Source organism: Dendropsophus ebraccatus, chromosome 5, assembly GCF_027789765.1.
Source record: "Dendropsophus ebraccatus isolate aDenEbr1 chromosome 5, aDenEbr1.pat, whole genome shotgun sequence".
Lineage (NCBI taxonomy): Eukaryota > Metazoa > Chordata > Amphibia > Anura > Hylidae > Dendropsophus > Dendropsophus ebraccatus.
In genome coordinates, this window is record NC_091458.1 from 115,904,819 (window position 1) to 115,931,453 (window position 26,635).

Below are 26,635 nucleotides of genomic sequence, written 5' to 3' on the forward strand. Positions count from 1 at the left end.
TTTGCAGCTCACTTCCACTGAAATGAATAGAGCTGAACTGTGCTACCACACACAACCTGGTGACAGGTATGGTGCTGTTTTTGCAACAAAGTAGTTGTGCTTTTTCCAATCCTGGATAATTAGAACCAGTATGTACAGAGAATCACTAACGTGGCCAGTGCACTGGGGGCCTCAAACACCAAAACACCTAAGGCTGCCTTTACACAGAGATTTATCTGACAGTTTTTGAAGCCAAAGCCAGCGACAGACTATAAACAGAGAACAGGTCATAAAGGAAAGAAATATTTATCAGCTTTTCAAATCTATTTCTGGCTTTGGCTTTAAAAACCTGTCAGATAAATCTCTGTTTAAGGGTGCCTTCACACATACCGACTCTATGAGATCGGCTATGGGCTAAGGTCCTGGCAGGCCCCTGTGACTACATACTCGTATGTAATGCAGCCACTCCCTTAACCCCTTCATTGGCTCCCATGCTGTCTGTATATACATTACCTGTCTCCTTGCTGCACAGGTCTCGGCTTCCTGCCCAGCCAATTAGTGTGTTGCCTAGCCACAGCCCGTGCAGCAAGGACACAGGTAATGTATATAGACAGCGCGGGAGCCGATGAAGGGGTTAAGGGGGGGGCTGCTTTACATACTAGTATGTAGTCTCAGGGACCTGCCAGGACCTTAGCTCGTAGCAGATTTTGCTGCAAAACTCGCAGTGAGATTTCCGCTGCAAGTCATTATGTGTGAAGGCACCCTTAAGGCAACCTAATTAGCATAGCGGGGAGATGGGGCCCAACTTCTGTGAAGCCCCACCTAGGTGACACTGTATACTGATAAAATGAAGCAAGGAGGGGTGGGGATAGGCCTGGGATAAACATCCTAAGGGTGTGTTTACACGGAGAGATTTATGAAGCCAAAGCCAGGAATGGATTTGAAAAGAATAGATCCCAGTCTTTCCTGTATGACCTGTTCCCTGTTTATAATCTGTTCCTGGCTTTGGCTTCAAACATCTGTCAGATAAATCTCTCTGTGTAAACACAGCATAAGATAATTAAATTACTTATAGGGCAGACTAGATGGATCAGGTGGTCTTTTTCTTTTGTTTCTAACTAAACACCCCCAACAACACAAAAGTCACTTGACACATTGCATCTATGTAAAGTAAGTTTAATCTATTTATGTTCAATGAACATACGTCCCTAACCATTAATTTATATATAACAAAAAGACAATTTCTACGGTTTGCTTTAATAACCATAGCTGTAAGAATAATTCTCAAAACAAAAATCTCTGCAAATTCACAAAATAAGCAAACCACTTAAATATTTTTTTACACGCAAGAAACACATACTTTATTGGCATAGTGTAACTTGTAAGTGCTACGTTATGTACAACATATTACACATGGATAGAGAAGGTCATAGGACCTCAGGCACGTGGCCGACCTCTACTTCCACAGTCTCAATGGGATCAGTCACTTCAGGAAGCTTAACGCCTTGTTGTTGGGATAATACATAGTTAACCACTTGCATGATGCTTTGGTCAGAAAGTGAAGACACGCCTGGGCAGTCTGGGGTGCCAGGAAGTTCTTCAACCACGTCTCCGGATACTAAAACAGTCTCAACTTCCTCAGTTACAATCTCTGACTGGGACTCTACAATATCATTTGGCAAAAAGCTGACTGCATGTTCCACCTGCGTTCCTTGATGGTGAAACTGTAAGCTGTCCTTCTCCAACATAATTTTGCAAGGAATATAGTTGCTGTGATACTTGGTCATGTGTTTTCGTAGATTGCGGGCGTCTATGTAGGCTTCGTTGCACACGGGGCAAACATACGGCCTCTCTCCTGTGTGCGTCCTCACATGGCGTTTTAGGGAGCGTGCATCGGCCCAGGCTACACCACATGTTAGGCACTCAAATGGTTTCACTCCTTTAAACAAAAATAGAAATAACTTAAAATGGAAATTACATTGAAAAAGCAATTTTTATATATATACTGCAACTTATTCTGGAATGACATGGCAAATCTTCAGTTACAAAGTGGATTTAATAAAAAATAATGACATAACATATAGACAGAACAAACATGCAAATTTTCTTACCGGCTCAGATATAGACCAAATCCATATGTCATTTTTTTTTTTATAAAATTCATTTTCATAAAAAATCCCATTTTTCCTTAAATCCTCCCAACCCCCCACCCTGGACCGTCCGGAGAAAAATCAATAAATTATATTTCTAACACACTCCCTTCTGCCAGACACTCCATTTTTTTCAAAAATGTATCTTCTCTCCTTTCTACAACAGTCATTGATCCCTCCCAATTTTTCAATCCTATCAACCTGGTTTATCCATTCCTGTTTCTTTGGGCCAGTTCCTCAACACTACCAGCCTTGCTGAGCTGAATCTCAGCACAGTAAACAGGGTGGCTGCTTGCCTTTTCTCTTAAAGAACTCGAAAAACTTAGGATTGTGTTGCTATCATAAACATTGGTCGCTAAAGGATAGTGGGAACCTATATTTAATAAAAGGGAACAGTTACCCCTGCACCCGGGGCACAACCCACCCCCATAGAGGCCCCCATACTTACCCCCTCCTGCCGATGCCCGCTGCGGAAAAAACGCTGCCTGTGCACCCAATATGCAAATTAAGAGAGATGAGTCCAATAAGCAGTGATTTCCTATGGACATTGGACTCTTCTAATTTGCATATTGGGTGCACAGACGAGCAGGCGGCGATTTCTCAGTGGCGGGACCGGCAGGAAGGGGTAAGTATGGGAGTCTCTATCAGGTCCCCCTTGAGGGTATGAAAAGAGGAGCAGGTGAGCGTCTGTAGATTACCACCCCTAGTGCACTAGTCTTATTAACATAATGACAAAGTGCTAATTACAGTGCACTAGAGCACAATATGAACCCTAAGGCTGCATTCCCACGTTCCGTGATCCTGATGGATCACGGACGTGGAATGCATGTACCGGAGTCCCCCCGCGCACGGACAGCATCTGTAATTAGATGCTGGGAGCGGGGGAGACTGTATTCATAAGCTTATGAATACAGTCTCCCCCGCTCCCAGCATCTAATTACAGATGCTGTCCGGGCGCGGGGCGACTCCGGTACATGCATTCGACGTCCGTGATCCGTTAGGATCACGGAAGGTGGGAATGCAGCCTTAGAGGACCGGGCCAATTTAAAATTTTTGCGTTTTTGTTTTCTCCTCCTTGTGCTTAAAAGGCCATAGCACTTGCATTTTTTCACCTAGAAACCCACATGAGCCCTTATTTTTTGCGCCACTAATTTGGAGGGTATTTTTTTACGCCGTTCGCCCTGGGGTAAAACTTACTTGTTATATATGTTTCTCAAGTCATTACGACTACAACGATATGTAACATGTATAACTTTTATTTTATCGGATGGCTTGTAAAAAATTCAAACTATTGTTAACAAATATATGTTCCTTAAAATCGCTCCATTCCCAGGCTTATAGCGCTTTTATCCTTTGGTCTATGGGGCTGTTAGGTGTCATTTTTTGCTCCATGATGTGTTCTTTCTATCGGTACCTTGATTGCGCATATGCGACTTTTTGATCGCTTTTTATTACAATTTTTCTGGATTTGATGCAACCAAAAATGCTCAATTTTGCACTTTGGAATTTATTTACGCTTGCGCCGTTTACTGTGCGAGATCAGGAAAGTGATTAATAGTTCGGGCGATTAGGCACGCGGCAATAACAAACATGTTTGTTTATTTTTATTTATAACATTCACACTTTTATTAGGGGAGTTTTTTTTTTTTTTTATTATTAATGACACTTTCTTTTTTTTCTTTTACACATATACTAGAAGTCCCCCTGGGGGACTTCTAGTGTATGCACACTGATCTCAGATCTATGCTGGATAGTAATACAGCATAGGTCAATGAGATAGGCACTGGATTGCTTCCGGCTGCTGCAGCCAGAAGCAATCGAGTGCTTAGCAGGGATCAGCACCATTACGGCGACGACCCCGGCCTGAGACGGATGTGTGGATCGCTCCTCCAGGACACACCAAGGAACGGCTGCATAAGGTAATCGAATGCAGTTGTCATCTTTGACAGCTGCATCAGATTACCTAATTAGCGGGCACGGTGATCGGACCGTGGCTGCTAATAGCCGCGGCCCCGGGCTACATGCAGCACCAGGGATTGCGGCGGTTCAGAGGGGTTAAAGGCACTGTGGGCAGCGCAATGTTAGGGACTATTAAAAGAAATCTAATAAATATTTGCTTTACCTTCGTGATTGTTCACATGTCTTCTGAATTCTCTCAGCTGGGTAAACGTTTTTCCGCAATGGTCACAAATTCGCTCAACATTCCTTTTGATTCTTCCCTTCTTGCCATGGGTTGCCTTATTGACATGTCTCCTGAACAATGATTTCTCAAAAAATTCCTTTCCACATACATTACACCTGAAAGAAGAAAAATAACAGAGCTAAAGCTTGAGATGTATGAAGATAGAATTCTAACCAGGACAAAACTGGAGTATAACTAAGAAAATGTCCTCACCTATACGGCTCGGTTACAGAATGGGATTTTACATGTGAGTACCAATCTTTCTTCCAGCTATAACACTTGCCACAAACTTCACACTCAAAGGGCTTCACGCCAAGGTGTTTGTTCATGTGCTGCTGCAGATCTCGAGCTTCGGAGAAACTTCTTTCGCACCTATACACAATAAGAATATTAGAAACCTCAGCTACCCTTCATGATCAAGTGTCCATTCACTTAGGGCTGGACTATATGGCCTAAGAATAAAGGGGAGATTTATTAGAGTGTAACTATAAATATTTTGACCATTCAGTTTTAGTTAGCTTAGGTCATAAGAATTTTTGCAGTATACATTAATAAACTAAAATGAACAGTTTTTAAAATACATAAAGCTGAATGTCCTCTCACAGCTCTGTCTGCCTCCGTGTTATTTCTGCATTCCTGCTGGACACGCCCCCTCCCTGGAGATCCTACAGAGTGTGCAGAATCTAACAGGAGCATCAGATAACAGCCCTGACACAGACAAAAATAAAACCTCCCCCCCCTCACAGAGGTGACTTAGCAGAGCTGAGGAGGTTGTGTGTGGAGCAGCGCAGGGAAGGAGATTGGTGGAGGAACAAGTACCCAGTGCTTCAAACAGGGGGACATGCCAGCCATGAATTCAATGTACTGCAAGAGGGAGAGTGGGTGAGTCACTGAGGGGAGGACTACAAGTCCCAGCACAACACAGCTGTAGTCCTTCCATAGTACATATAACATTCACTATCAGATGTCTGCAGCAGGTGCCCGCACCTCCATATCTGACATTATCCTACAGTGTTATGAGAGCAGATGACTGTATCTAATCCCACTGTGTGTGATACCATCTGCTGGGGCTCTGTATCTGATCCCACTGTGTGTGATACCATCTGCTGGGGCTCTGTATCTGATCCCACTGTGTGTGATACCATCTGCTGGGGCTCTGTATCTGATCCCACTGTGTGTGATACCATCTGCTAAAGGTGCTAGTCAATGAATGGAGGGAGCCAGCTAGGGAGATGATGGATAGGCCACGCCCATTTTCTGTCAGCCAGGAGAAATACAAATTTATTTTTCTGAGCCAAACAACTGGGGATATCTCAGCAAGCGCACACACTATCAACACAGTTTATGGCTCTTTTTAAAAGGAGAACATGTGGGCTTTTTATCTGAGAAATTTCATTTTTTGGCTACTTAAATTATAGTTCGCCTCAAACATGGTGTAAAGTGAACCTGGCTCAGTTGCCCCTAGCAACCAACCAGATTCCACCTTTCATTTTCCAAAGAGTCTGTGAGAAATGAAAAGTGGAATCTAATTAATTGATAGGGGCGACTGAGCCAGTTTTACTTTACACCAGGTTTAATAAATCTCCCCCAAAATGTCTTTTTTACGTCAAGCTTTTGGCCGTTACTTGTTTTTAATACTGATTCAAAGTTTAGTGAGCTAGTGCCGGAAGGTGCTACATGTTTTTGATGTGGATTTCCTTGTCCCATAAATCAGTCATGACTGAATATAGCAAAAAACTATCATAGCTGGTAATGAAGAGAAAAGTATAATATACATGTAACAGGTGGGATATAGCCACACTTAAATTGTGAACTTAGTTTATTCTAATTCCATTAACCCTATAATGGCATGGTGGGGGGGGGGAGGAGGCTGTTTCAACTATTACACTTTAAGACCAGGCATTTAGGAGAAGCTGCATAGGGTTCCTACACAGTTCCCAAAAAGACCTAATGGGGAGGTTTGGGGTATCTAATCACCTTCCCCATATGCACTCAATTTTTTAAGGCCTTTATCTTAAAATACACACCTCTCTTTAGCCTGGTAATATTATTTACTCTGGATTGGACCTCTGGGATTGTGGTGGCCCTGACTGAATCCAATGTTCTGCAATAGTTTTTTTTGCTAAGTAAAGCAGCCGCTGCACAGCCAGCTCTTCATACTTAATCTTTATTACCCCCTCCAGCCACTGCACCGGGAATTACCTATGTAGCCTATGTTCCAGCAACGTTAATTAAGGTTTCTTCCATGGAGTAATTTACAGCAGGTCCCAGCTATCATTGATAACCAGGCAACTGCTGCATCTGTTATCACCAGAGCCAATTACTGTGGCACAAACAATTCTATGAAACTGCACTGTGGATTCTATGCACTGCACATTCTATGCTGCTTGTGAAGATGGAGGAAAACGCATTGTGAGGGCTCCATAACCACTGCAGGAAATAAGCAACAAGTGTACTGGAACTTTACTGACGTTAGAGGGTGGAGAAAATAAGCAAACGCTGAATGTGAAAGGAGACCCTTCCGTCACTTACTGTGTGCACTGATATTCTCGAACATCAGGTTTGGGCCTGTGCTTCTTTAGATGTTTACTAAGGCCAGATGCTCGATGGAAAGTCTTACCACACATTGTGCATAGATACTTGGTCTCACCTAAAAAAAAATTAAACAATAATCATGCAAGTATTAAATATCCATACACAGAAGAATGTTGAATATACAGCGTGCATGCGTTACCTGTGTGAGTGCTCACATGTTCCTGCAGACTGCGGTTTGTCACAAAGGACTTGTCACACATATTACACTTAAACTGTTTGTGTGTTTGATGTAAGGCCTGGTGCATCTTTAGACCATGCTTGTGAGTAAAGGTCTTCTGACAAATCTTAAAATCAAAAAATAGAAACGAAAATATTTAGTATGTTTGTATTTTTAATGTGTTATCTCAGTTCTACTAAAATTGTCACGATTAATATGCCACATTCTCAAACACATCCAATATGAACACAATTGTTATAAGCCTAAAGGGGTAGTCTAGCACTTAAAAAGTTTTTATATAGTGCTGCCCTTATATAAAACAAACATCTTGGGGGAGATTTATGAAAGGGTGTAAATATACACCTGGTGTAAACTGCCCACAGCAACCAATCACAGCTCCTCTTATATTTTACCAGAGCTGAAAGCTGAGCTGTGATTGGTTGCTGTGGGCAGTTTACACCAGGTGTATATTTACACCCTTTCATAAATCTCCCCCCTCCCCGCCCTTATCCTTACCTCTCCATGCTCCCCTAGTGTCCTCTGGCAGTGTCAACTGGCCCCCCTGCTGACCCCAGCCAAGTGAGCTGTCACTGCTGAGACAGGTGTCTCTTGGAGGCCGTGGCAGAGGGGTTCACATGCTTATGGACAACTCTGACCTAACCTTCTATATATAAATGTATGCTAACTATACTATATATGCTTTACAGACATATATATGAACAATACTTAACCATATTTTAATCTTTAGGCTGTGTTCCCACACAGTATTTTTGTTCAGTATTTTGCAACCAAAACCAGGAGTGGGTTGAAAACACAGAAAGACTATGGGGGGAGATTTATCAAACATGGTGTAAAGAGAAACTGGCCGAGTTGCTCCTAGCAACCAATCAGGTTACACTTTTCATTCCTCACACACTCTTTGGAAAATGAAAGGTGGGATCTGATTGGTTGCTAGGGGCAACTGAGCCAGTTTTACTTTCCACATTTATTAAAAAAAAAAAAAAAAAAAACAACAACATGGTGTAAAGAAAGCCTAAAGCGAAGAAAGGATTCACATGTTTATGGACGCATGTGCTATCTATATAATCTGAGGTGTTTAGGGGTTTTTTTATGCCCTCCAGGGACAGAACTCCAAATCTCCCTACAACTCAAATGAGTAGATTGGAGCTCAGTAGGGCAGTTTTCTGTCCTGTTTAGCTATGACTGGTCAGTCAGAAGACAGCTGGGACTGATTGTATTAGACATCGGCCATGGTACCGGCCATCAAAGGCAGATGATGTCATTGTTTGGTCACAGCGTGTTAACATGCTGTGACAGGATGACTGCAAGAAGTCGGCTGGTTATAATGCGGCAAGCACACACCACCCAGGACGGGCATGCTCATCCTGCGATTTGTTCTTCACAATTCACTTGTGCAACCTTATCAATTAGCAATACATTATCAACTGAATTTCTATTACTGCCCCAAGCTTACCTGGCATACATGTGGCTTAACACCAGTATGTTTCAGCATATGTAGCCTCAAAGAGCACATTTTTGGGAGGGTTCTTCCACAAATGTCACATATATATTGTCGCTTGGTCCTTCCTTTAGTCGTTTCCGTCTCTGCAGCTACTGGCTCTGTTTTACGCGAGTGCCTGATCAAATGGGCACGTAATGATGCTCTGTACTGGAACTCCTTCTTGCACAACTATAAGACAAAAAATAAATTATATATATCTTCTAGACCACTGCATTCATATGTGGGTCTAGCATCTCTAACCTGTGGCCGCACATTTCCTCTGCAGCATTAGGCTGGGTTCACACACAGTATATTTCAGGCAGCATTTGGTCCTCATAGCAACCAAAACCAGGAGTGGATTAAAAATACAAAGGATCTGTTCACACAATGGTGAAATTGAGTGGATGGCCGCCATATAACTGTAAATAACGGCCATTATTTCAATACAACAGCCGTTGTTTTAAAATAACAGCAAATATTTTCCATTAAATGACGGCCATCCACTCAATTACAACATTATGTGAACAGAGCCTGTGTGTTCAATCCACTCCTGGTTTTGGTTGCTATGAGGACCTGACATGAGGACCAAATACTGCCTGAAATATACTGTGTGTGAACCCAGCCTTATATAGAGTGACCATCCATGGAAATCTTACCCAGCTCAAATCCATTAAAGGGAAACAGATCTAACCTGCTGATAGGTCTCTTTTGTGCACAGGGTGCTGAGGATGAAGCTAAGTCCCACCCCCAGTGCTCCAATCCCCCATATTAGCCTAAAAATATAACTACAAACGGCATGGAAATTTACCTTCATCCTCAGCGCCCCATGCACAAAAGGGACCTATCAGCAAGTTAGATTGATCTAACCTGCCGAAAGGGACACTTTACAGGATACAAACCTCTGACATGTCATAGCGACATGTCAGAAATTTGTATCGGTGGTGGTCCGAGTGCTGATACCCCCGTCGATCATTAGAATGAAGCGGCAGACACACACAGTAGCACGCTCTGCTCTTCATCTCAGTCTCACTGCTAAAGTAGTAGTCAACAAAATTATAATGAAGCCCTGCTCACAAGAGCTTACAATCCATGAATTGTAATTAGTACATAAACCTAAGCTGGTGACTCACCGGGCACTTGAACTCTTTAATGTGGTCGTGCTTCATACTGTGCATGATCAGGGCGTACTTGCGCTCAAAGACCATTCCACACTCCTTACACTTGTGCTCCTCTTCGACCAGCGGTGCATCTTTTTTAGGTGGCAGCATTCTCTTTTTACCTCTCTGCACCAATTTCCGAGCAGCCTTTACAGAAAGGAAAAAGAAACAAACATACAAACTTATAAAGGGAATGCATAAAATTTATATCAATTTTTTTGTTTTCTTTTTTAGTACATTATTATGGGTGAAGTCACCTTGTTTGAGCTATTTTTAACAGCCCTTAGTAATATGCTTTACAGCAAGCCCACTGCACATAGGCTATACCTTCCAGAATACACTGTAAGGCTGCGTTCACACTACGTATATTTCAGTCAGTATTGTGGTCCTCATATTGCAACCAAAACCAGGAGTGGATTAAAAACACAGAAAGGATCTGTTCACACAATGTTGAAATTGAGTGGATGGACGCCATTTAATGGCAAATATTTGCTGTTATTTTAGAACAACAGCTGTTATATTGAAATAATTGCAGTTATTTACTGTTATATGGCGGCCATCCACTCAATTTCATCATTGTGTGAACAGATCCTTTCTGTGTTTTTAATCCACTCCTGGTTTTGGTTGCAATATGAGGACCACAATACTGACTGAAATATACGTAGTGTGAACCCAGCCTAAGGGTGCGTTCACACCTACAGGATCTGCAGCAGATTTGATGCTGTGTTCAGTTATTTAAATGAAATCTGCTGCAGAAAATCAGCTGCAGATCCTGTAGGTGTGAACGCACCATAACAGAGCATTTCATATAGGAAGCATGGCTCATTTCAAAGGCTGCAAGTTCAAGGTCAGTAAATCTTGAGAAATAAAACACATTTGAAGAGATCCTGAGATCCTTTAGTTTATATGTATTCTGCTCTATAACAATTATACATGAATAAATTGAAAAAGATGGCTAGAAATAGGACAGCAGTTTAGGGCTATTTTCACACGCAGTATATTAAAGGCAAAACAAAACTGTAAAATAGGTTAATAAAAATGCAGTAGTTTGAAAAAAAAATACATATATAATTTTACTTTATTTTTTTTTCACAATGTGTGCACAGACTGAGATTTTTCCATAGGCTAACATTATTAGGCCGGGTTCACACTGTTTTTGCTGTCCGCTGCATGGTTCCATTTCATGAGGAAAAAAACCAGATACATCCGTTAGGATCTAGTTTCCACTGACCTACATTACAAAAAACAACAAATCGAAACGGTTTCTTTTTAAGAACAGTATTTTGTGTTTCTTTTTATTGTAAGTGAACAGAGTCTTCACAGAATGAACTGGGCATAAAATTCAAAGTAAAACTAACCGCAGGTTAGAAGACTAGCCAGCTGCTATGTGCACATAAGGCTGGGGGAATGAAGAAAGTTTTCCTACTTTCATCATCAGCGCCATTTTTATTTAATCCTGTATTTTATGACTATGTACCATTAGGTGGTCTAGCACATTGGGGGCAGTACTACAGCCCTCCATGCATTGATCTGTCCCACCTGCTTGCCTCTCTTCATTAACATGTATACAGCGCTCTGCAGTGAGAGGCCGGAGTAAGAGAGTGAATGGTTCAGTACACTGAAGGCTGTAGTCCTGTCCCCAGTGCGCCAAACCACCTAACTTACATATTAATAAAACACAGGATTTAACTAAAACAGCACTGTAGTAGAAAACTACCTTTATTCTCAGCTTCCCTGGCCTTACGGGAGCATAACAGCAAGTTAGTTCCCTGAATAACTGGCTGGCCAAGGTTAGGCTGGGTTCACACATAGTATTTTGGTCAGTGTCTGCTTCTTTTACTTTTCACTGCTTCTTTTTTTTGCCAAAACAGGACATGGGTCCAAACAGAGATTTTTTCCACCTATGGCGGAATCCACACAAATTCCGCAAGAACACTTTCCACTCAGAAATGGCAAGCATTTCAATGGGATTCCAACAGCGGAATTGAGATGGCAAATCTTCTGGCGGAAAGCGGATCCCCCATGGAACATTCCGCAGCATGAAGTGTAGTGTGGAAATTCTATTGAACTCAATGGAATTTGGCTCTGCACTATACTTTTATCGGGAATTTTCTGTGTAAACTGGCCCTTAGTTTTCCCTCCTGGTTTTGGCTTAAAAATAAAAAAGATGACCAAAATACTACCCAGCCTTACTGTGCAAGTCATATACAGTGAACAGACCACAGCACTGAAATGAGGCTATAATCCATTGTCCATAATATATATATATATTTTCATTTTTTTTATTTCTTTATTAGAAATATGTACCTGCTGAACTGCAGACTTGGGAATTGATTTTCTATTGAAATTTCTCTTTTCTTTGCCTCTGTGCAACTGTATGTATCCACCTTCTTCAACAGAGCGCTCTCGTAACCTGCTTTTATAAGGGTCCATTTCTGAGGACCCTGGACTCTCCATAGCTGCAGTATCTGTTCCAGAGGACTGACTGCTCATGTTGGGTGAGCTGGCAATGTCAATCATAGTCTCTTCACTACATGCTTTAACATCTGGCATTGCTGGGACAGAAGCACTTTCTTCAAGAGCTGGTGACTTACATTTGGGTGATTTACTGCGCTTTCTCTTAAGGGTTTTCCCAGTCTTTGATTCGAGTTCTTTTTCTTCTTTAATATTACTATCTGTATCCATATCCACACCAGGGGAGCCTTGTTCATCAGAGAAATCTGTGTGTGCAGTACTTTTAGTTAGATCTGTTGGTTCCTCGACGCCTTCATGGCTCGCCACTCCCTGCGATTCAGATCCATGCGTATCAGTGATTGAGGACTGGGTTTCTGGAGATTCAGAACTATGCACTTCAGAAGTTATAACATCTTGGACTATTTCCATGGATTGCTGAGGTTCAACAGATGACACATCAATGATTGTAGGAAGAAGAACTGTAGGCTGCTGGTCTGAAGTGGAATCAGAGATGTAAATTGTTGTTGTGCCATTAACAGAGCTGACCTGGGTGCCGCCAACAGAGCCAGCTGGCCCCTTACTCTCATTTGCTACTTGTGTAGCATCTACAGACAAAGTTGTTGAAATGCTATTTGGCTGTGGAGCTTCACTTACTATCATTTCCTCTGTAGTTTGACAATTCACATTGTCCACGGTTAAAATCTGTTGGGTACACAGCACCTCTTTAACAGTCAGTTTTGGTGTGGCTACATTTTCTGTCTCTTCCAAAGGGACAATATTCATGTTTGCTTCTGAAGCTACAGTGTGAACATCTCCTTTCTGATAAAAGGTGAGCTGCTTTTCTTCCATTTGTTTATGCACTAATTCACAGATTTCTAACACTTCATGCATGAAGAGGTGCCGTGCCAGCAATACCACTTCTGCCATGTTGCAGAAATCAAAGCTCAGCTCGGAGGTGTATGCAAATTCTAGCAAAGGAAGGAAACTGGCCTTGCAAAACCCTAGGAATTAAATCACAGGAGAAAAAAAAAAGTTAAATATCTCTTATTAGGAACAGGACAGACCGTGAAACTATCTAGGAGAAGAATAGGGAAGCTTGGATCTCCAGCTGTTGCAAAACTACAACCCTCATCATGCCTGGACAGCCACAGCTAAAGCTTTGAATGTCCAGGCATGATGGGAGTTGTAGTTTTGCAACAACAAAAGAGCCAAGGTTCCCTACCCCTGCTCTAGGACAACTACTGATTTAGAATTTTACAAATGGATTTTCCTTTCTTTAAACCCTGTGTATATCAGCCCTTTTTATTGACAATACTGTTTTCAATGCAACTGTAAGACATCCTCTCAGATTAACAATGGCTAAATTACTTTACAAATATAATTTTTAGGTTTTTCCTTACATACTAAACATAATCTGAATGCTAACTTCTTGGAGCCCCACAGTTGACTAGTAAAAAGGGACCCAGGAGCACAGCGCAAAGCAGTCCCTTCAGATATGGCATCTGCACAACATGACATCTACCCTGGCACTATGCAAGCATTGTTTTATTCCTGGTTACCATGTGCCATTGTGCAGTGAGAATCTCAATCAGTATGCCATGTCATTGTTTTATCAGATTATTACACTTTTCTTAGCTAAAGAGTAAAACTTAAAGTAGGTCTAAACAGCTTTTTACCTGAAAGGTCTACAAAAGCTTCATGGCTAGAGACTGCTCCCTTTTCAATAAAGAGCTCCCTGAAGTACTCGCTGCTGGCCGCTAGAACGGACTTGTGAGCCTTGTATTCTTCTCCTTCTATGAGCAGCGTCACATCACAGAACTGGTTAGCGATCCTCTGCTGGTTTAGCTGATCCAGTACTGCCTGGCCATGCTTGAGAGAAGACTGCTTTACTACGCCTTTACTGTCAACCTAAAGGGGAAGGGGGGGGGGGAATAAAATAAAACATCCTTAAAAGTCAAGAAGTCTTTGCCTTCAAGCGTAAATGTGGGGAACCTGTCACAATGAAAAAGCTTCCTAAGCTATTGGCATCATGTTATAGAGCCGGAAGAACTGAGCAGATTGATAGATATCTATCTATGGGAAAAGATTTAGTATAACTTTTTAACTATTGAGTGAAATCTCTGATGTTTCCATGCTAAAGAGTCCAGTCAATAGAGTGACACTGCCCACTGGACTCCTTAACACAGAATGAGCAGGGATTTTAATCAGCTCTTCCTGCTCTATAACATGTTTATATAAACATGTTTATAGAATAAATAGCATTGTCTTAGTGACAGGTTTCCTTTAAAGAGGAGTCCTTGGAAGTCTCCCTTATTGTTTACCAGGCACAGCACTGACTAATTTTGGCAGTTAAAGAGGATGGCCACCTTATAAGTAGTGTTGTTCATTGTAAGTAACTCTATTCACTGCAGCTTCCTGTGTACCTCATAGAGCTAAAATTAGACTCCCTTCCTCCAGGCTTGGCTGTCCCAACCACAGCATCCACCAGTAAGCCTGTATATGCCCATGGAGGACAAAGAGGGTAGGGCATGGTCACATGCTCCTCCATGTCACCCATCTTATGGACAGAATCGCCACAGAGCAGGACAGCACAGCCTGGAAGAGGGGAGTCCGATTTTAGCTTTATGAGGTACATTGGGAGCTGTTGCCAGTAAGTGCTGTAAATACACTGAACAATTTTACTATAAGTGGACAACCCCTTAAGTTACATTCACTCAGCTGACCACTTGGACTGGCATTCTATTCCCACTAATCTGACACAGATTTCTTATCATAAGTATAGGCCATCAATTTCACAGCCCAGGAAAGGCCTCCCAATTACTTTAGTGTGAAGAACAAAATACAGGACACGTACAAAGACCAGTTCATGTTTGGCCACCGGCTTCTTTTTTGAAGATTTAGCATCCGCATTTGCTGCAGTCGCAGAGCTGCCGAGTTCCTCATCTGTTTCATTGCTGTCTGAATGCACTTCAAGCCCAAACTCCTCCAACATTTCCGAAGGATCTGCGGTAGCCCGGGAGCGGTCAGCCTTTTCCTGGCATTTGCTGCACTGCTTTATATAATCTTTCATTTCTTTCAGAATACCTGGAGGGAACGGAAAATAAGGATTTGTATTTGATGTTAACCCTTAGGGGACACAGCCAGTTTTCATTTTTGCGTTTTCGTTTTTCCCTCCTCGTGTATATAAGGCCATAGCGCCTGCATTTTTCCACCTAGAGACCCAAGTGAGCCCTTATTTTTTGCGCAACTAATTGTACTTTGCTATGGCAGATGTAATTTTTGCCTAAAATGTGCCGGGAAACCAGAAAAAAATTCAAAGTGTGGTGAAATTGAAAAAAAAAACGCATTTCTTTTATTTGGGGGAAATGTGTTTTTACGCCATTCACCCTGGGGTAAAACTGACTTGTTATGCATGTTCCTCAAGTTGTTACGATTAAAACGATATGTAACATGTATAACTTATATTGTATCTGATGGCCTGTAAAAAATTCAAACCGTTGTTAACAAATATACGTCACTTAAAATGGCTCCATTCCCAGGCTTATAGCGCTTTTATCCTTTGGTCTATGGGTCTGTGTGAGGTGTCATTTTTTGCGCCATGATGTGATCTTTCTATCGGTACCTTGATTGCGCATATATGACTTTTTGATCGCTTTTTATTACAATTATTCTGGATTTGATGCGACAGAAATTGCGCAATTTTGCACTTTGGGATTTTTTTGCGCTGACGCCGTTTACCGTGTGAGATCAGGAATGTGATTAATTAATAGTTTGGGCGATTACGCACGCGGCGATACCAAACATGTTTGTTTATTAATTAATTAATTTATTTTTATTTATAAAATGGGGAAAGGGGGGTGATTCAGACTTTTATTAGGGGAGGGGGTTTTGTGTTATTAAAAATACATTTTTCTTTTACTTTACACATATACTAGAAGCCCCCCTGGGGGACTTCTAGTATATGTACTCTGATCTCTCATAGAGATCCATGCAGTATAGTTATACTGCATGAATCCATGAGATCGGTGTTCTATTACTTTTGGCTGCTGCAGCCAAATGCAATAGAATGCCGAGCCGGGATCAGCGCCATTACGGAGCAGACCCCGGCCCGGTATGGATGCAGGGATCGCCCCCCCGCAATCGCGCTGCAGGGGGGCGATCCCCCCACTAGACCACCAGGGATGCATATCAGGAAGTATTTAGAAGCAGCTGTCAACTTTGACAGCTGCTTCTAAGTACTTAATTAGCGGGCACGGCGATCGGACCGTGCCCGCTAATAGCCGCGAGCCCGGGCTACACGCGGCACCCGGGATCGCGGCAGTTCAGAGGGTGGTCGCCGCGCGACCCCCCTCTGAACTCCCATAGCGGCACGAGGACGTTCAATAACGTCCTGGTGCAGCTATGGGTTAAAGCCCAATGTCATGCTGCAAAAGACAACATTACCACATCACCCATTTACTGCTCACTACGTCATACCCAGAAAATCAGTGGTTTCCGCCAGTAAGGGCGGGTTCACACTACGGAATTCTCGTGGACAATGTCCGCGGAATTCCGTCAGCTGTCTGCCCGCACATCTGGGTGCCTTTCCGCCGGCCCCATAGACATCATTCTATGGGTCGGCATATTCCGCTATACGCTAAAAGAAGTGTCATGTCACTTCTTTTAGCGGATCGCGGAATACGCCGGCCCATAGAATGGTGTCTATGGAGCCGGCGTAAAAGCGCGTGCCCGTGTGGGCGGACAGCTGACGGAATTCCGTAGTGTGAACCCGCCCTAACTCTGTGCAGCACAGAGACTTAGGGTACTATTACACGGAACGATAATCGGCCCTATCCGGCCGGTTATCATTCTGTGTAACAAACACAACGATCATTGGCTGTTCGTCGATATAGTTTTGGACCTATAATTGTCATGCGCCGACCGTGCATCGCTATGTGTAATAGCGGAGCGCAGCCGACAATATGCAAAGAGCATACATTACCTATCCATGGTCCAGGGCTCCTCCTGCTTCTCCCGGGTCCGCGCGCTCCAGCTTCAGAGTGGCCTGTCTGAGCTGACAGGCCACTCTGAAGCTGGAACGCGCGGACCCTCAGGAGAAGCAGAGCGCAAGAGAAGCCCTGCAGCCTGGATAGGTAATGTATATAGTTTAAGCAAGGGCTGCAAGGACATCGGTAATGATGTCCATGCAGCGCTTGGTAAACGATCAGGCCGTGCAATAGGCCCAGTAAACGAGCGCAGATCGGGCCCCCATCTGCCCGTGTAGTAGTACCCTTAAGAATTCTTCAGCGCAGAGAGAGAGAGAGCACGAGCCTCCCATAGACTGTCATTATGACAGGGAAGCTGGTGGCATCTCCGCCACGTAATTCATAAAGAATACAATGTAACTCCCCTCATTAGCTCCTGCACAAACTGCTTGTCACCAATAAACTGGGGACATTATTGCCCCTGACGCAAAGACTGATAAATCCCCCCCCCCCCCCCCCCCCAAAGTGGGTAATGGATACACCATAGACAGCATTCATATGAGGAATCATCTGTCTATATGAAAAAAACTTCACCTACAGATGTAGTTACCCATTGCCTGTATGTTACACCACCAAGTGGAGAGCTTATGTGAACCCAGCCTAAGAAACCTCTGCAGCAAATATCACATGTCCCTGTTCCCCAACCTCTGCTCTGTAGCTATTACAAACTACAACTCCCGTCATGCCGAGGGTTGGAGAGCGCTGTAGTACAGTAAGTCAGAACAGAACACGTGTAACTGAAAATACTGCACTCTCCGACAACCAATCAGATAGCTGCTTTCAATTAGTAGCCCACAGAAATGAGAGCTGAGCAGTGATTGGCCTCACCTCTCCACCAGTAGCGCTGGGACAGTAGGTGCCATGTCTGGTGCCGGGGCAGGTGCTCCCCCACCACCCCGACGTGCGCCTTCTCTATCAGACACTTCCTGCGCTCGGGCTGCAGCACAACCTCCAGCTCGGTGAAGCGCTCCTTGTCCCGGTGTCTGCGCTGATAGTACAGCGTGCCGGATCGCACCACATAGCAGGCTGCAGCCTTGCGGATCTTGCGCTTGACATTGCCTTCGGTGCCCGGGGCGTAGGGCTCCTTCTCGTTGGTGAGATAGCGCAGAATAGCAAGGTAGCTCTCCTCACTGGACATCCTCCCGCCGGCGGAACCCGGGTGCACGGCTCTTCAATCCCCCGCTACCACTGACAGCTCCACGAGGAACTGCACATAACGGAACGTCTGGCGAAGGTACTTCTCACGGAAAGACAAAATGGCTGCTGCACCACCGGAAGTGACGCACAAGCGACGGGCGTGGTTTCGGTACTAGCAACGCAGTTACCATCGACAACTGTTTCTAGATACTCGAAGCTTTAGACGCTCAGCTGGGCCGCGGCGGCCATTTTGTCGGAGACCTGTTATCATTTGAATGAAAAGCATGTCTCCCCACAGTAGACGTGTGCCTGCGTGACCTCTTGTGTCCCGGAGCGTCTCTATGAAAGGGAAGAGCTGGCAGACCGAGTTGTCAGTATTTGATCAGGGGAGTGTGAGGCTGAGCGAAGTGAGTATAAGGGATTACATGTGTTATGTGCACAAAGATACTATGAATCCAGGTGTAAAAGATCTGGATTGTACACTACCTTTCCAACTTTAAAAGTGACTGCTGTAAAGCAACATCTCAGTGCTGCAATGAAAGTGAGGACTTTCTGGTGTGTAACACATTGATTGTAACTACTAAGCTATTTCTGCAGAGATTGCACACACCTCAGTGTATGGGCTTGGGCTGCAGCAGTCACTCCATAGGGCTGGATGATGTGACAGGTGTTTTTTTTTTGTGTTTTCAGGCTGCCTCCAGCAAAAAATCTCTTCTTGACCCATTGACCCTCCCATCTGGAAACAAACAAGTACCCTGCGCAGCACACAGGGGGTGTAATTGCTATTCTTATTAATTGTAGGTGAAGATGGCAAATCAGGTTAAAGACAAAGAAGCATTACAGCGACTCAACTTTCTGTATCAGGTAAGATTCCATCTTTCCATCTTAGTTACACATGGACTTGGCCGGAGTATCTCCAAAATGTATACTTCCATCCGAAGCTTCCAGTGTATTTCTCTGTATAGAGTGTGACACATCCGTTATTTACTCCCCTTCAAAAAAAAAAAAACTATACCAAATTGACTGCTATTTATCATTACCCAGTGGGTGCCCTTTGCACATTGTGTGGCATCCATTTGGATTAGTTCTTCCATTGACTTCCATTATAAAAAAAAAAAAAAAAAAAAACTTAAATTATTGGTTGACTAACCATGGCCCGTAACTTCAGAGGCAGTTGTTCAGTTCTCATGGTGGCTGTGGGATTGGGCAGAAGCATTGGGAGCGTGGTCAGGTATGTGTGTACTTCATTATTTTACCCTAAAGGCAAGAGCTGCACATGCATCACTAATGTCTGTGTAGCCTTTTCTGCCCAATAGTCGAGCTGTGTAATAGGCTTAGTAAACAATCGCTGAACTAGCAGACCTGGGACCGTGTACATTACTGATCGGGCCATCTAATACAGCGCTTACTATTTAATCTATTCTGTTTTTGCAGGTTTACTTGGCCATTCACATTCAATAACTTATCTCTACCACCTGCGCCCACATACAGTAATGTTCAGCATGGCTGAGCGTTCCTGTCTTCTCTATGCAGAGGTGTAAGCGAGAAAACTACCCCTGTGGCTTATCTGTTCAAAACACAAGGGCAGACATGATTCTCTGTCATGCCCACCCACCTTAGATTGACAATCGAATCAATCTCAAGCATCGCGCTTAGCTGTTTTTTTTAAATCCGATAATTTTAAAGTATTTCAAACAACAAAAATATGAACAATCTGTCTTCCAGTTACGTTAGGTTTGCCTAATGAAAGTCTAAGGTGTATTGGGGCATTTACTTAAAGTCTGTCTAAATTTTTTTTATTAAAGTATTGTGTTGTCACCCCAAAGTTATACAAATCACCAATATACACTTATTACCAGAAAGTGCGCATATAGTGTTTTTTTTTTTGTTTTTTTTCCCTGCACTTACTACTGCATCAAGGCTTCACTTCCTGGATAACATGGTGATGTCACGACCTGACTCCCAGAGCTGTGCGGGATGTGGCTGCTGGAGAGGATGATGGCAGAGGGATGCTCAGTGTCCCCCCAGTGTCACTTAGTGTCCCCCTGCCATTATCTCCAGCAGCCACAGCCCACACAGCTCTGGGAGTTGGGTCGTGACATCACCATTTTGTCCAGGAAGTGAAGCCTTGATGCAGTAGTAAGTGCAGGGAAAACTATATAAGCATTTCCCGTAGTAAGTGTATATTGGTGATTTTGTATAACTTTTGGGGGGCAATACTTCGATAAAAACTTTCACCGGACGACTTTAATTTGTTTGAACAGTCATGTGTCCTCTCAATTTGCTGTGATGGTCTACTAGGCATTGCTCCCACCTAGCCAGAATCCTGCTCCACACCAATGAGGGGCAACACCCTGAAACATATGTTCTGTGGACGATACTTGGCTTTGGTATTTCCCTTGTTGTATTGATTTGCATATTGACTGAAAGAGCTACCTAATAATATAGTGGCTTTGGTGGTCTCTTACTGGAGCCACCCCTTTGCTAGGTCCTTCCCTGAGGGATATCTAGATAGTCCCAACTTTTGAGACTCATAATTGAGGCTTCACAGACTCCTTTGCGTTCTCATGTATGTAATCATACAGTATGGTGTTTTGTTTTTGTTTTTTTTCCTCTATTCACACGGCCCAAGTGACTGTCGCCATCCCCTTCACAGATCTCTCAGCCATTTCAGCAGGTAGTCTTTATAGACTATGTAACTTTTATCATCTTTTTCTTTCCCCCAATCTTCTCTAGGCTGCACATTGTGTCTTAGCTGCAAACCCTGAGAATGTGGAACTCGCTCGATTTTACTGCCACACAGAAAAAACTATTGGCAAACGTTTAGTTTTAAGACAGTAAGTTTGCTTTGTTTATATATAGGTTACTGATCTGTTAAGCAAAGTTCCCCAATAAAACTACATTGTAAATACAAATTGTAAATTGTCATTAAACCACATGTATTTACAATTGTAAAAAAAACTAATTGTAAATACATGTGGTTTAATGACAAAATGACCAAAAAGGGTTATCCCATGATGTAAAATCCCCATCCATCAGATATCTATGGGATAGGGGAAAACTAAATTTTGGAGTCTGTACACTGAGACCCACACGATGCCGGAAGTGGAGGACAATGATTCCGCAAACTAATCCAGTGGAAGTGTGCATTCATGGCCAGTGCTCCATTCATTCCCTGAAGGATACATTTGCATCTGACATCTCTGTCCATGACAGGAACTGTCCAGAGCAGTAGCAAATCCCCATAGGAACTATACCGAAAAAAAGAAAGCTATGCTAATTGACACCATAGCACACCAAAGGTGTAATAAATAAAAGTACTTTATTTTAACAGGTACAATATTAGAAGTCAGTAATCCCACAAGCTTAAAAACAATTAAAAATCCAAAATCCAAAGTAGCAAATCCCCATAGGAAACCTCTCCTGCTTTTGACAGTTCCTGTCACAGACAGAGGCGGCAGCAGAGAGCTCTGTGTCAGACTCGAGAGAATAAACAACTTCCTGCAGGACATACAGCAGCTGATGAGTACTGGAAGGTTCGATTTATTTTATTTATTTTTAATAGAAGTAAATTACAAGTCTTTCTAACTTTCTGACACTGGGTAATATAAAAACCTTTTTTTCTTCCTGAGGAACCCTTTTAATGCCTTTTATCTTTTCTTTGTTTTCTCTAGGGATCCTTCTATTAAAAGAACCATTTGCAAGAGATGCAGCGGTCTCTTACTTTCTGGTATCACATGTACTGTGAGACAAAGAAGTGAGACATTGTTTTTTTTTGTTTTTTTTCCCCCCTTCTCTTTTCTTTCTAATGACAATTAATTGATCACAATGGTGAGGATACCATCCCTCTCTGCTCATATAGCAGCATAAACTGCTTGTCCTAGAAGTCTATGGAACAACTAATAAATGGATTATTGTGGCTAAATTGCGGGTTCTAAAATTATCTACAGGATAGGTGTCCCACTGGAACATTTATTCTTTACTCCCAACACACACACCCCCCCCACACACACACTTGACATTTTATCACACTTATTTATGAATTGCTGGCCTATATGCACATTACTGAAAGTTTTTACTTTATAAGGCGCGCCTGGTATAGACAGCTGGAAGCAGGAAAATAAAATCATGCTAATTAATTTTCCCCGTTGGTCTAAATCAGTAAAGGGGTCAAAGTTTGTTGAAATGACAGGGCCACTTAAACACTCTGACAGTCCATTATACCCACACATACTCAGCTCTGCAGCATGCATCATAGCTCTGCTGCATAAACATACCCACAGGCACACACAGCAGTGGTGTATCAACATACAGACACACACTTCTGCTACGTTACCATACACAAACGGCTCTGCTACATGCATACAAATTTTAATACAGATTGTCCCTACCTGCAGGGTTTGTATGTGTTGTGCACACTGGTCACAGTACTGTGGGATCACCTGAAGGTCCTTCAGCTCCATTCTGGGTAAGTTCCCAGGGCAGAAATCTAAATGTGATGCATATACCCTCTAGATTCCTCTCCTGACAGGCACCAATCTCACTGATCAGTGGCCGGCAGGAAAAGGGAGAGGACTGTGCAGCGATCAGTAGCTGCACAGGTCACTTGGCCACAGTGCTGAATCATTGCTTTGCCCAACAATTAGGGAAGGAGTCAGGGCAGGCTGACAGTGTTTAGGTGCATTTTGTAGCAAGTTTTCTTGCTATAAAGTATGTCTTATAGAACAAACTATGGTATTAATTTTTTCATTATGTGTCACACAGAACATCGAGGACAAAGGCTAACTGTTGTTAGATGTCTCAGCTGCGGGCTTGCCAAACGTTTCCTAAATAATCCAAACTACAAGCTGTGGAGTGAGCAGCCAGAGGCACTATTGGAAAACCAACCAAAACCAGGTACTGTCACAAAGATCAATCCAAATCCAATGAAAGGTCCTTTATTAGTCACAAGTACACATATAATCCACTATTAAAAGATAGCGTGTACAGCATCGCGTTTTGACGTCTGTCTTTTTCACAGCTTAAACACAATAGTAATAAAACCACTTCTGTATATGTCAAAAGTAAAACGAACAAAAACAAACACCCCCTCCCCTTCACACGGCATCAGAGGTAATGTACTGCGCATGCGTCCGAATTAACTTGGCTAACAGACCTCATATCGTGATGCCCTGATGGTAGAGGTAAGTGCTGCCCCCAGTGGATAAGTGTCACAAACATCAGATTATAATGGCAAAAAACACAATCCTTAATATATGTACATCAAATCTGTTTCATAGTTTAGTCCTTTTGGAAAGAGAGTTTCCATGTTTAATATCCAAAAGGCTTCACGGTTAAATACCCTTTGTGACCAGTTGCCACCTCTGAAGTCCTTATTAACCTTCTTAATGCCATAGGAGAAATATTGTAAATTACTATCATGGACATTAATAAAGTGTCTCGCTGCTCCAGACACATTCTCTTCTTTTCATCCAATATCATAAATATGTTCTGCTATACAGGTTTTTAATTTTCTTGTTGTACATCCTATATAAGTTTTACTACAAAAGGAACAAAAAATAGCATAAATCACATGATCGCTGTTACAGTTAAAGAAGCAGTTCACAAAATTATTCACCCCCACAGCGCTGGCGCTTATACTTACTGCAGCTGATCGGTGTCCCAGGGAGCCGGTCAAATCCGGCTCGTGCTCACGTCAGCTTCTGCTGTGATTCCTCTTCTGTCTCCTGTGATTGAACATTGAAAGTTACCCGCTTCCATAGAAAATGCATTGAAGTATGTGACTTCCAGCGTTCAATCACAGGAGACGGATGAGGAGTCGCAGCAGAGGATGACGTGAGCGCACACTGGATTTGAATGGTGCTACGGGACCGGACTGAAGCTGCGCCGCAGGACAGGATCAGCTGCGGTGAGTATACGCACCAGCACTTAGCAGGGGGAGGGGGGACAATACTTTTTTGTAGCAAAACTTGTATAGGATGTGCAAAAAGAAAATTAAAGACCTGTATAGCAGAGTTATTGGACAAAAAGAAGAGAATGTGTCTGGAGCAGTGAGACACTTTATTAATGTCCATGATAGTAATTTACAATGTTTCTCCTTCTATGGCATTGAGAAGGTTAATAAGGACTGCAGAGGTGGCAGCTTGTCACAAAGGCTATTTAACCGTTAAGCCTTCGGGATATTAAACATGGACACTCTTTCCAAAAGGACTAAACTATGAAACAGATTTGATGTACATGTATTAAGGATTGTGTTTTTTGCCATTATAACCTGATATTTTTGACACTTATGCACTGGGGGCAGCACTTACCTCTACCATCACGGCATCGCGATATGAGGTCTGTTAGCCAAGTTAATTTGGACACATGCGCAGTACATTACCTCTGATGCTGTGGGAGGGGGTAAGTGTATGTTTTACTTTTGATATATGTGGTTTTATTACTATTGTGTTTAAGCTGTGAAAAGGACAGACTTCGAAACGCGTTGCTGTACACCTTTATATTCTGAACATTTCATATCTTACTGTGTAAAGAATTTCTTGGTGGTGTCTGCCCTCAAAAATGCATGTTGGTGGACAGCACTCTGTGGGCGGGACTTAACGGCCTTTGTGCCCCATATCCCCACCAACACCACCTCTGTATCATTGGATCGGACAGGGCCTAGGCCTCTAGGTCGGCCCATTCTGATGACGCAGAGGGGGTGGGGCCTATGCAATGATGACTGCGCAGGGGCTACAGTGTCTATGTGGGTGGGGACACTACACTATTTACCAGCAATAACATGCATTTTTGAGGTGACAAATCCTTTATACGGTAAGATACACGGTCCAGGATATAAGCTTAAAGTGTTTCTGTTGTTATAACTTTCAAAATCTAAATAAATAGTAGATGTGATATAAAGCAAAGTTTGCACTTCAAGAATGGTGCTAAGAGCTCCTTATATAGAAAGGGGGTGACAATATCACTTTAAGAAGGGGAGAGGGTGAGACTTTATTTTTTTTTTTAATATATAAACATTCTTCCTTTTGTGGGTGAGCAGTTCAGATCGTCTATCAAACAAATACACGAATATCTTGGGCTTTTGCCTGGGTCAGACTTACAACATTATGCTTTCATTTTTTTAATTCTAGTTTTATTTTTGTTGGGAGTAAAAATAATCATGGTGGGGAAACGGTTAGTTATGTTTTGTAATTTACCTAGACCTATTTGTATTTCTTTAGTTATAGTTTATGATGTGGTGTTTGTTTGTTTGCCCAGATGGAAATCCTGGATCACAGCCAAACTTGCAGAAAGATAAAGGACCATCTTCCACAACACAGACTACTAACAAGATGGCCTCCTGATGTTACAGTCCACTGCTTTGCTGTGAAGGAACACTTTATCATCAGCTGAATGATGACCTTCCTTTTTACTGGCAGCATGTTTTCTCTGATAAAACTAAATGAGATGTTGGATGTCATGTATAAGAACTAGTGCAAAGAGAAGCTTTGATATCTCCATAGCAGATGATGCTTGCTTTCATTTTCTAACCCTTCACTTGCATAATGAGTTGTAATCTGGTTGTTGTGGCAAGATGCATTATTTTCTTCGCACTAGTTTCCCATCTATGTTAGGCCCCGTTCCCACTGAGCAAAGCTAGCGGAATTCCGCGACGGAATTGTCCGCCGCGGAATGCCGTTAGCCTGCCGCTCATAATGGGAGTCTATGGGAGGCGCGCGCTGCTGCTCTGTACGCGCTGAAGAATGAACATGTTCATTCTTCAGCGCGGACAGGGCAGGAGCGCGCGCCTCCCATAGAGTCCCATTATGAGCGGGAGGCTAACGGCATTCCGCGGCGGACAATTCCGTCGCGGAATTCCGCTACCTTTGCTCAGTGGGAACGGAGCCTTAGATGTGGGTGAAGTAACATTATAATGGAGTTCTAACTGCTCCTAGGAAAAAAAAGGTTTTGTATTGCTGCTAATGTAAAAAACTACAAAAATGTCTGACTAAACTGAGTAAAACTTTATTCCAAAACGCTTTTTGTTCACGTGTTCTTGTCCGACAACAGTACTGTTCCCTTCCGACTACCCCTTAGAAAAAAGATGTGTGAAGGCTGGCACCTGCCAAGGGTGCTTGTTTACATTATAGAAAGGGGAAGATGAACCATTTACTACAATCTGCAATAATGTACAAATGATGTAAATAACAAGTATTCCTAAAGTATACTACAGCTTCATTAATCAAGATTCCTGCATTCTATCTCTATCGCATCTCCGCCCGTGCCATAGCTTCCATTCTATAGTTGGGTGGATTCTGCA

At 42.8% G+C, this 26,635-nt stretch overlaps 2 protein-coding genes across 5 annotated transcripts; one reads left to right on the plus strand and one right to left on the minus strand.

Annotated features, from left to right (window-relative positions):
• Positions 1–1,139: 1,139 nt before the first annotated feature.
• On the minus strand, positions 1,140–18,456 carry ZBTB11 (zinc finger and BTB domain containing 11). Its single transcript, XM_069971082.1, has 11 exons — positions 18,028–18,456; positions 15,030–15,259; positions 13,852–14,083; positions 12,029–13,176; positions 9,695–9,868; positions 8,538–8,753; positions 7,046–7,190; positions 6,844–6,961; positions 4,525–4,683; positions 4,252–4,427; positions 1,140–1,918 (listed from the first exon to the last, which is right to left on the minus strand). The coding sequence occupies exons 1-11, from the start codon at positions 18,335–18,337 to the stop codon at positions 1,407–1,409; spliced, it is 3,420 nt and encodes a 1,139-aa protein (XP_069827183.1). The 5' UTR covers positions 18,338–18,456; the 3' UTR covers positions 1,140–1,406.
• On the plus strand, positions 18,025–25,983 carry RPP21 (ribonuclease P/MRP subunit p21). 4 transcript variants are annotated; one of them, XM_069971087.1, is made up of 6 exons: positions 18,025–18,433; positions 19,138–19,200; positions 21,073–21,173; positions 22,011–22,093; positions 23,101–23,232; positions 25,594–25,983. In XM_069971087.1, the coding sequence occupies exons 2-6, from the start codon at positions 19,144–19,146 to the stop codon at positions 25,677–25,679; spliced, it is 459 nt and encodes a 152-aa protein (XP_069827188.1). In that variant the 5' UTR covers positions 18,025–18,433; positions 19,138–19,143; the 3' UTR covers positions 25,680–25,983. The 4 variants fall into 4 exon arrangements, with proteins under 4 accessions (XP_069827188.1, XP_069827187.1, XP_069827184.1 ...); XM_069971086.1 differs by having other exon boundaries at positions 18,026–18,433; positions 19,027–19,200; XM_069971083.1 differs by lacking the exon at positions 18,025–18,433 and adding an exon at positions 18,448–18,743.
• Positions 25,984–26,635: the final 652 nt, after the last annotated feature.

Bases quoted from the DNA above. Each gene is read 5' to 3' on its own strand.
- ZBTB11 (XM_069971082.1), bottom strand. From the start codon at position 18,337: ATGTCCAGTGAGGAGAGCTACCTTGCTATTCTGCGCTATCTCACCAAC. The intron at 13,177-13,851 runs GTAAAAAGCTGT...TTTAATTCCTAG, and splicing joins AGCTTTTGTAGACCTTTCAG to GGTTTTGCAAGGCCAGTTTC. The intron at 4,684-6,843 runs GTAAGTGACGGA...TATTGTGTATAG, and splicing joins CGAGAATATCAGTGCACACA to GTGCGAAAGAAGTTTCTCCG.
- RPP21 (XM_069971083.1), top strand. From the start codon at position 18,678: ATGAAAGGGAAGAGCTGGCAGACCGAGTTGTCAGTATTTGATCAGGGG. The intron at 18,744-19,137 runs GTGAGTATAAGG...TATTAATTGTAG, and splicing joins GGAGTGTGAGGCTGAGCGAA to GTGAAGATGGCAAATCAGGT. The intron at 21,174-22,010 runs GTAAGTTTGCTT...TGTTTTCTCTAG, and splicing joins AAACGTTTAGTTTTAAGACA to GGATCCTTCTATTAAAAGAA.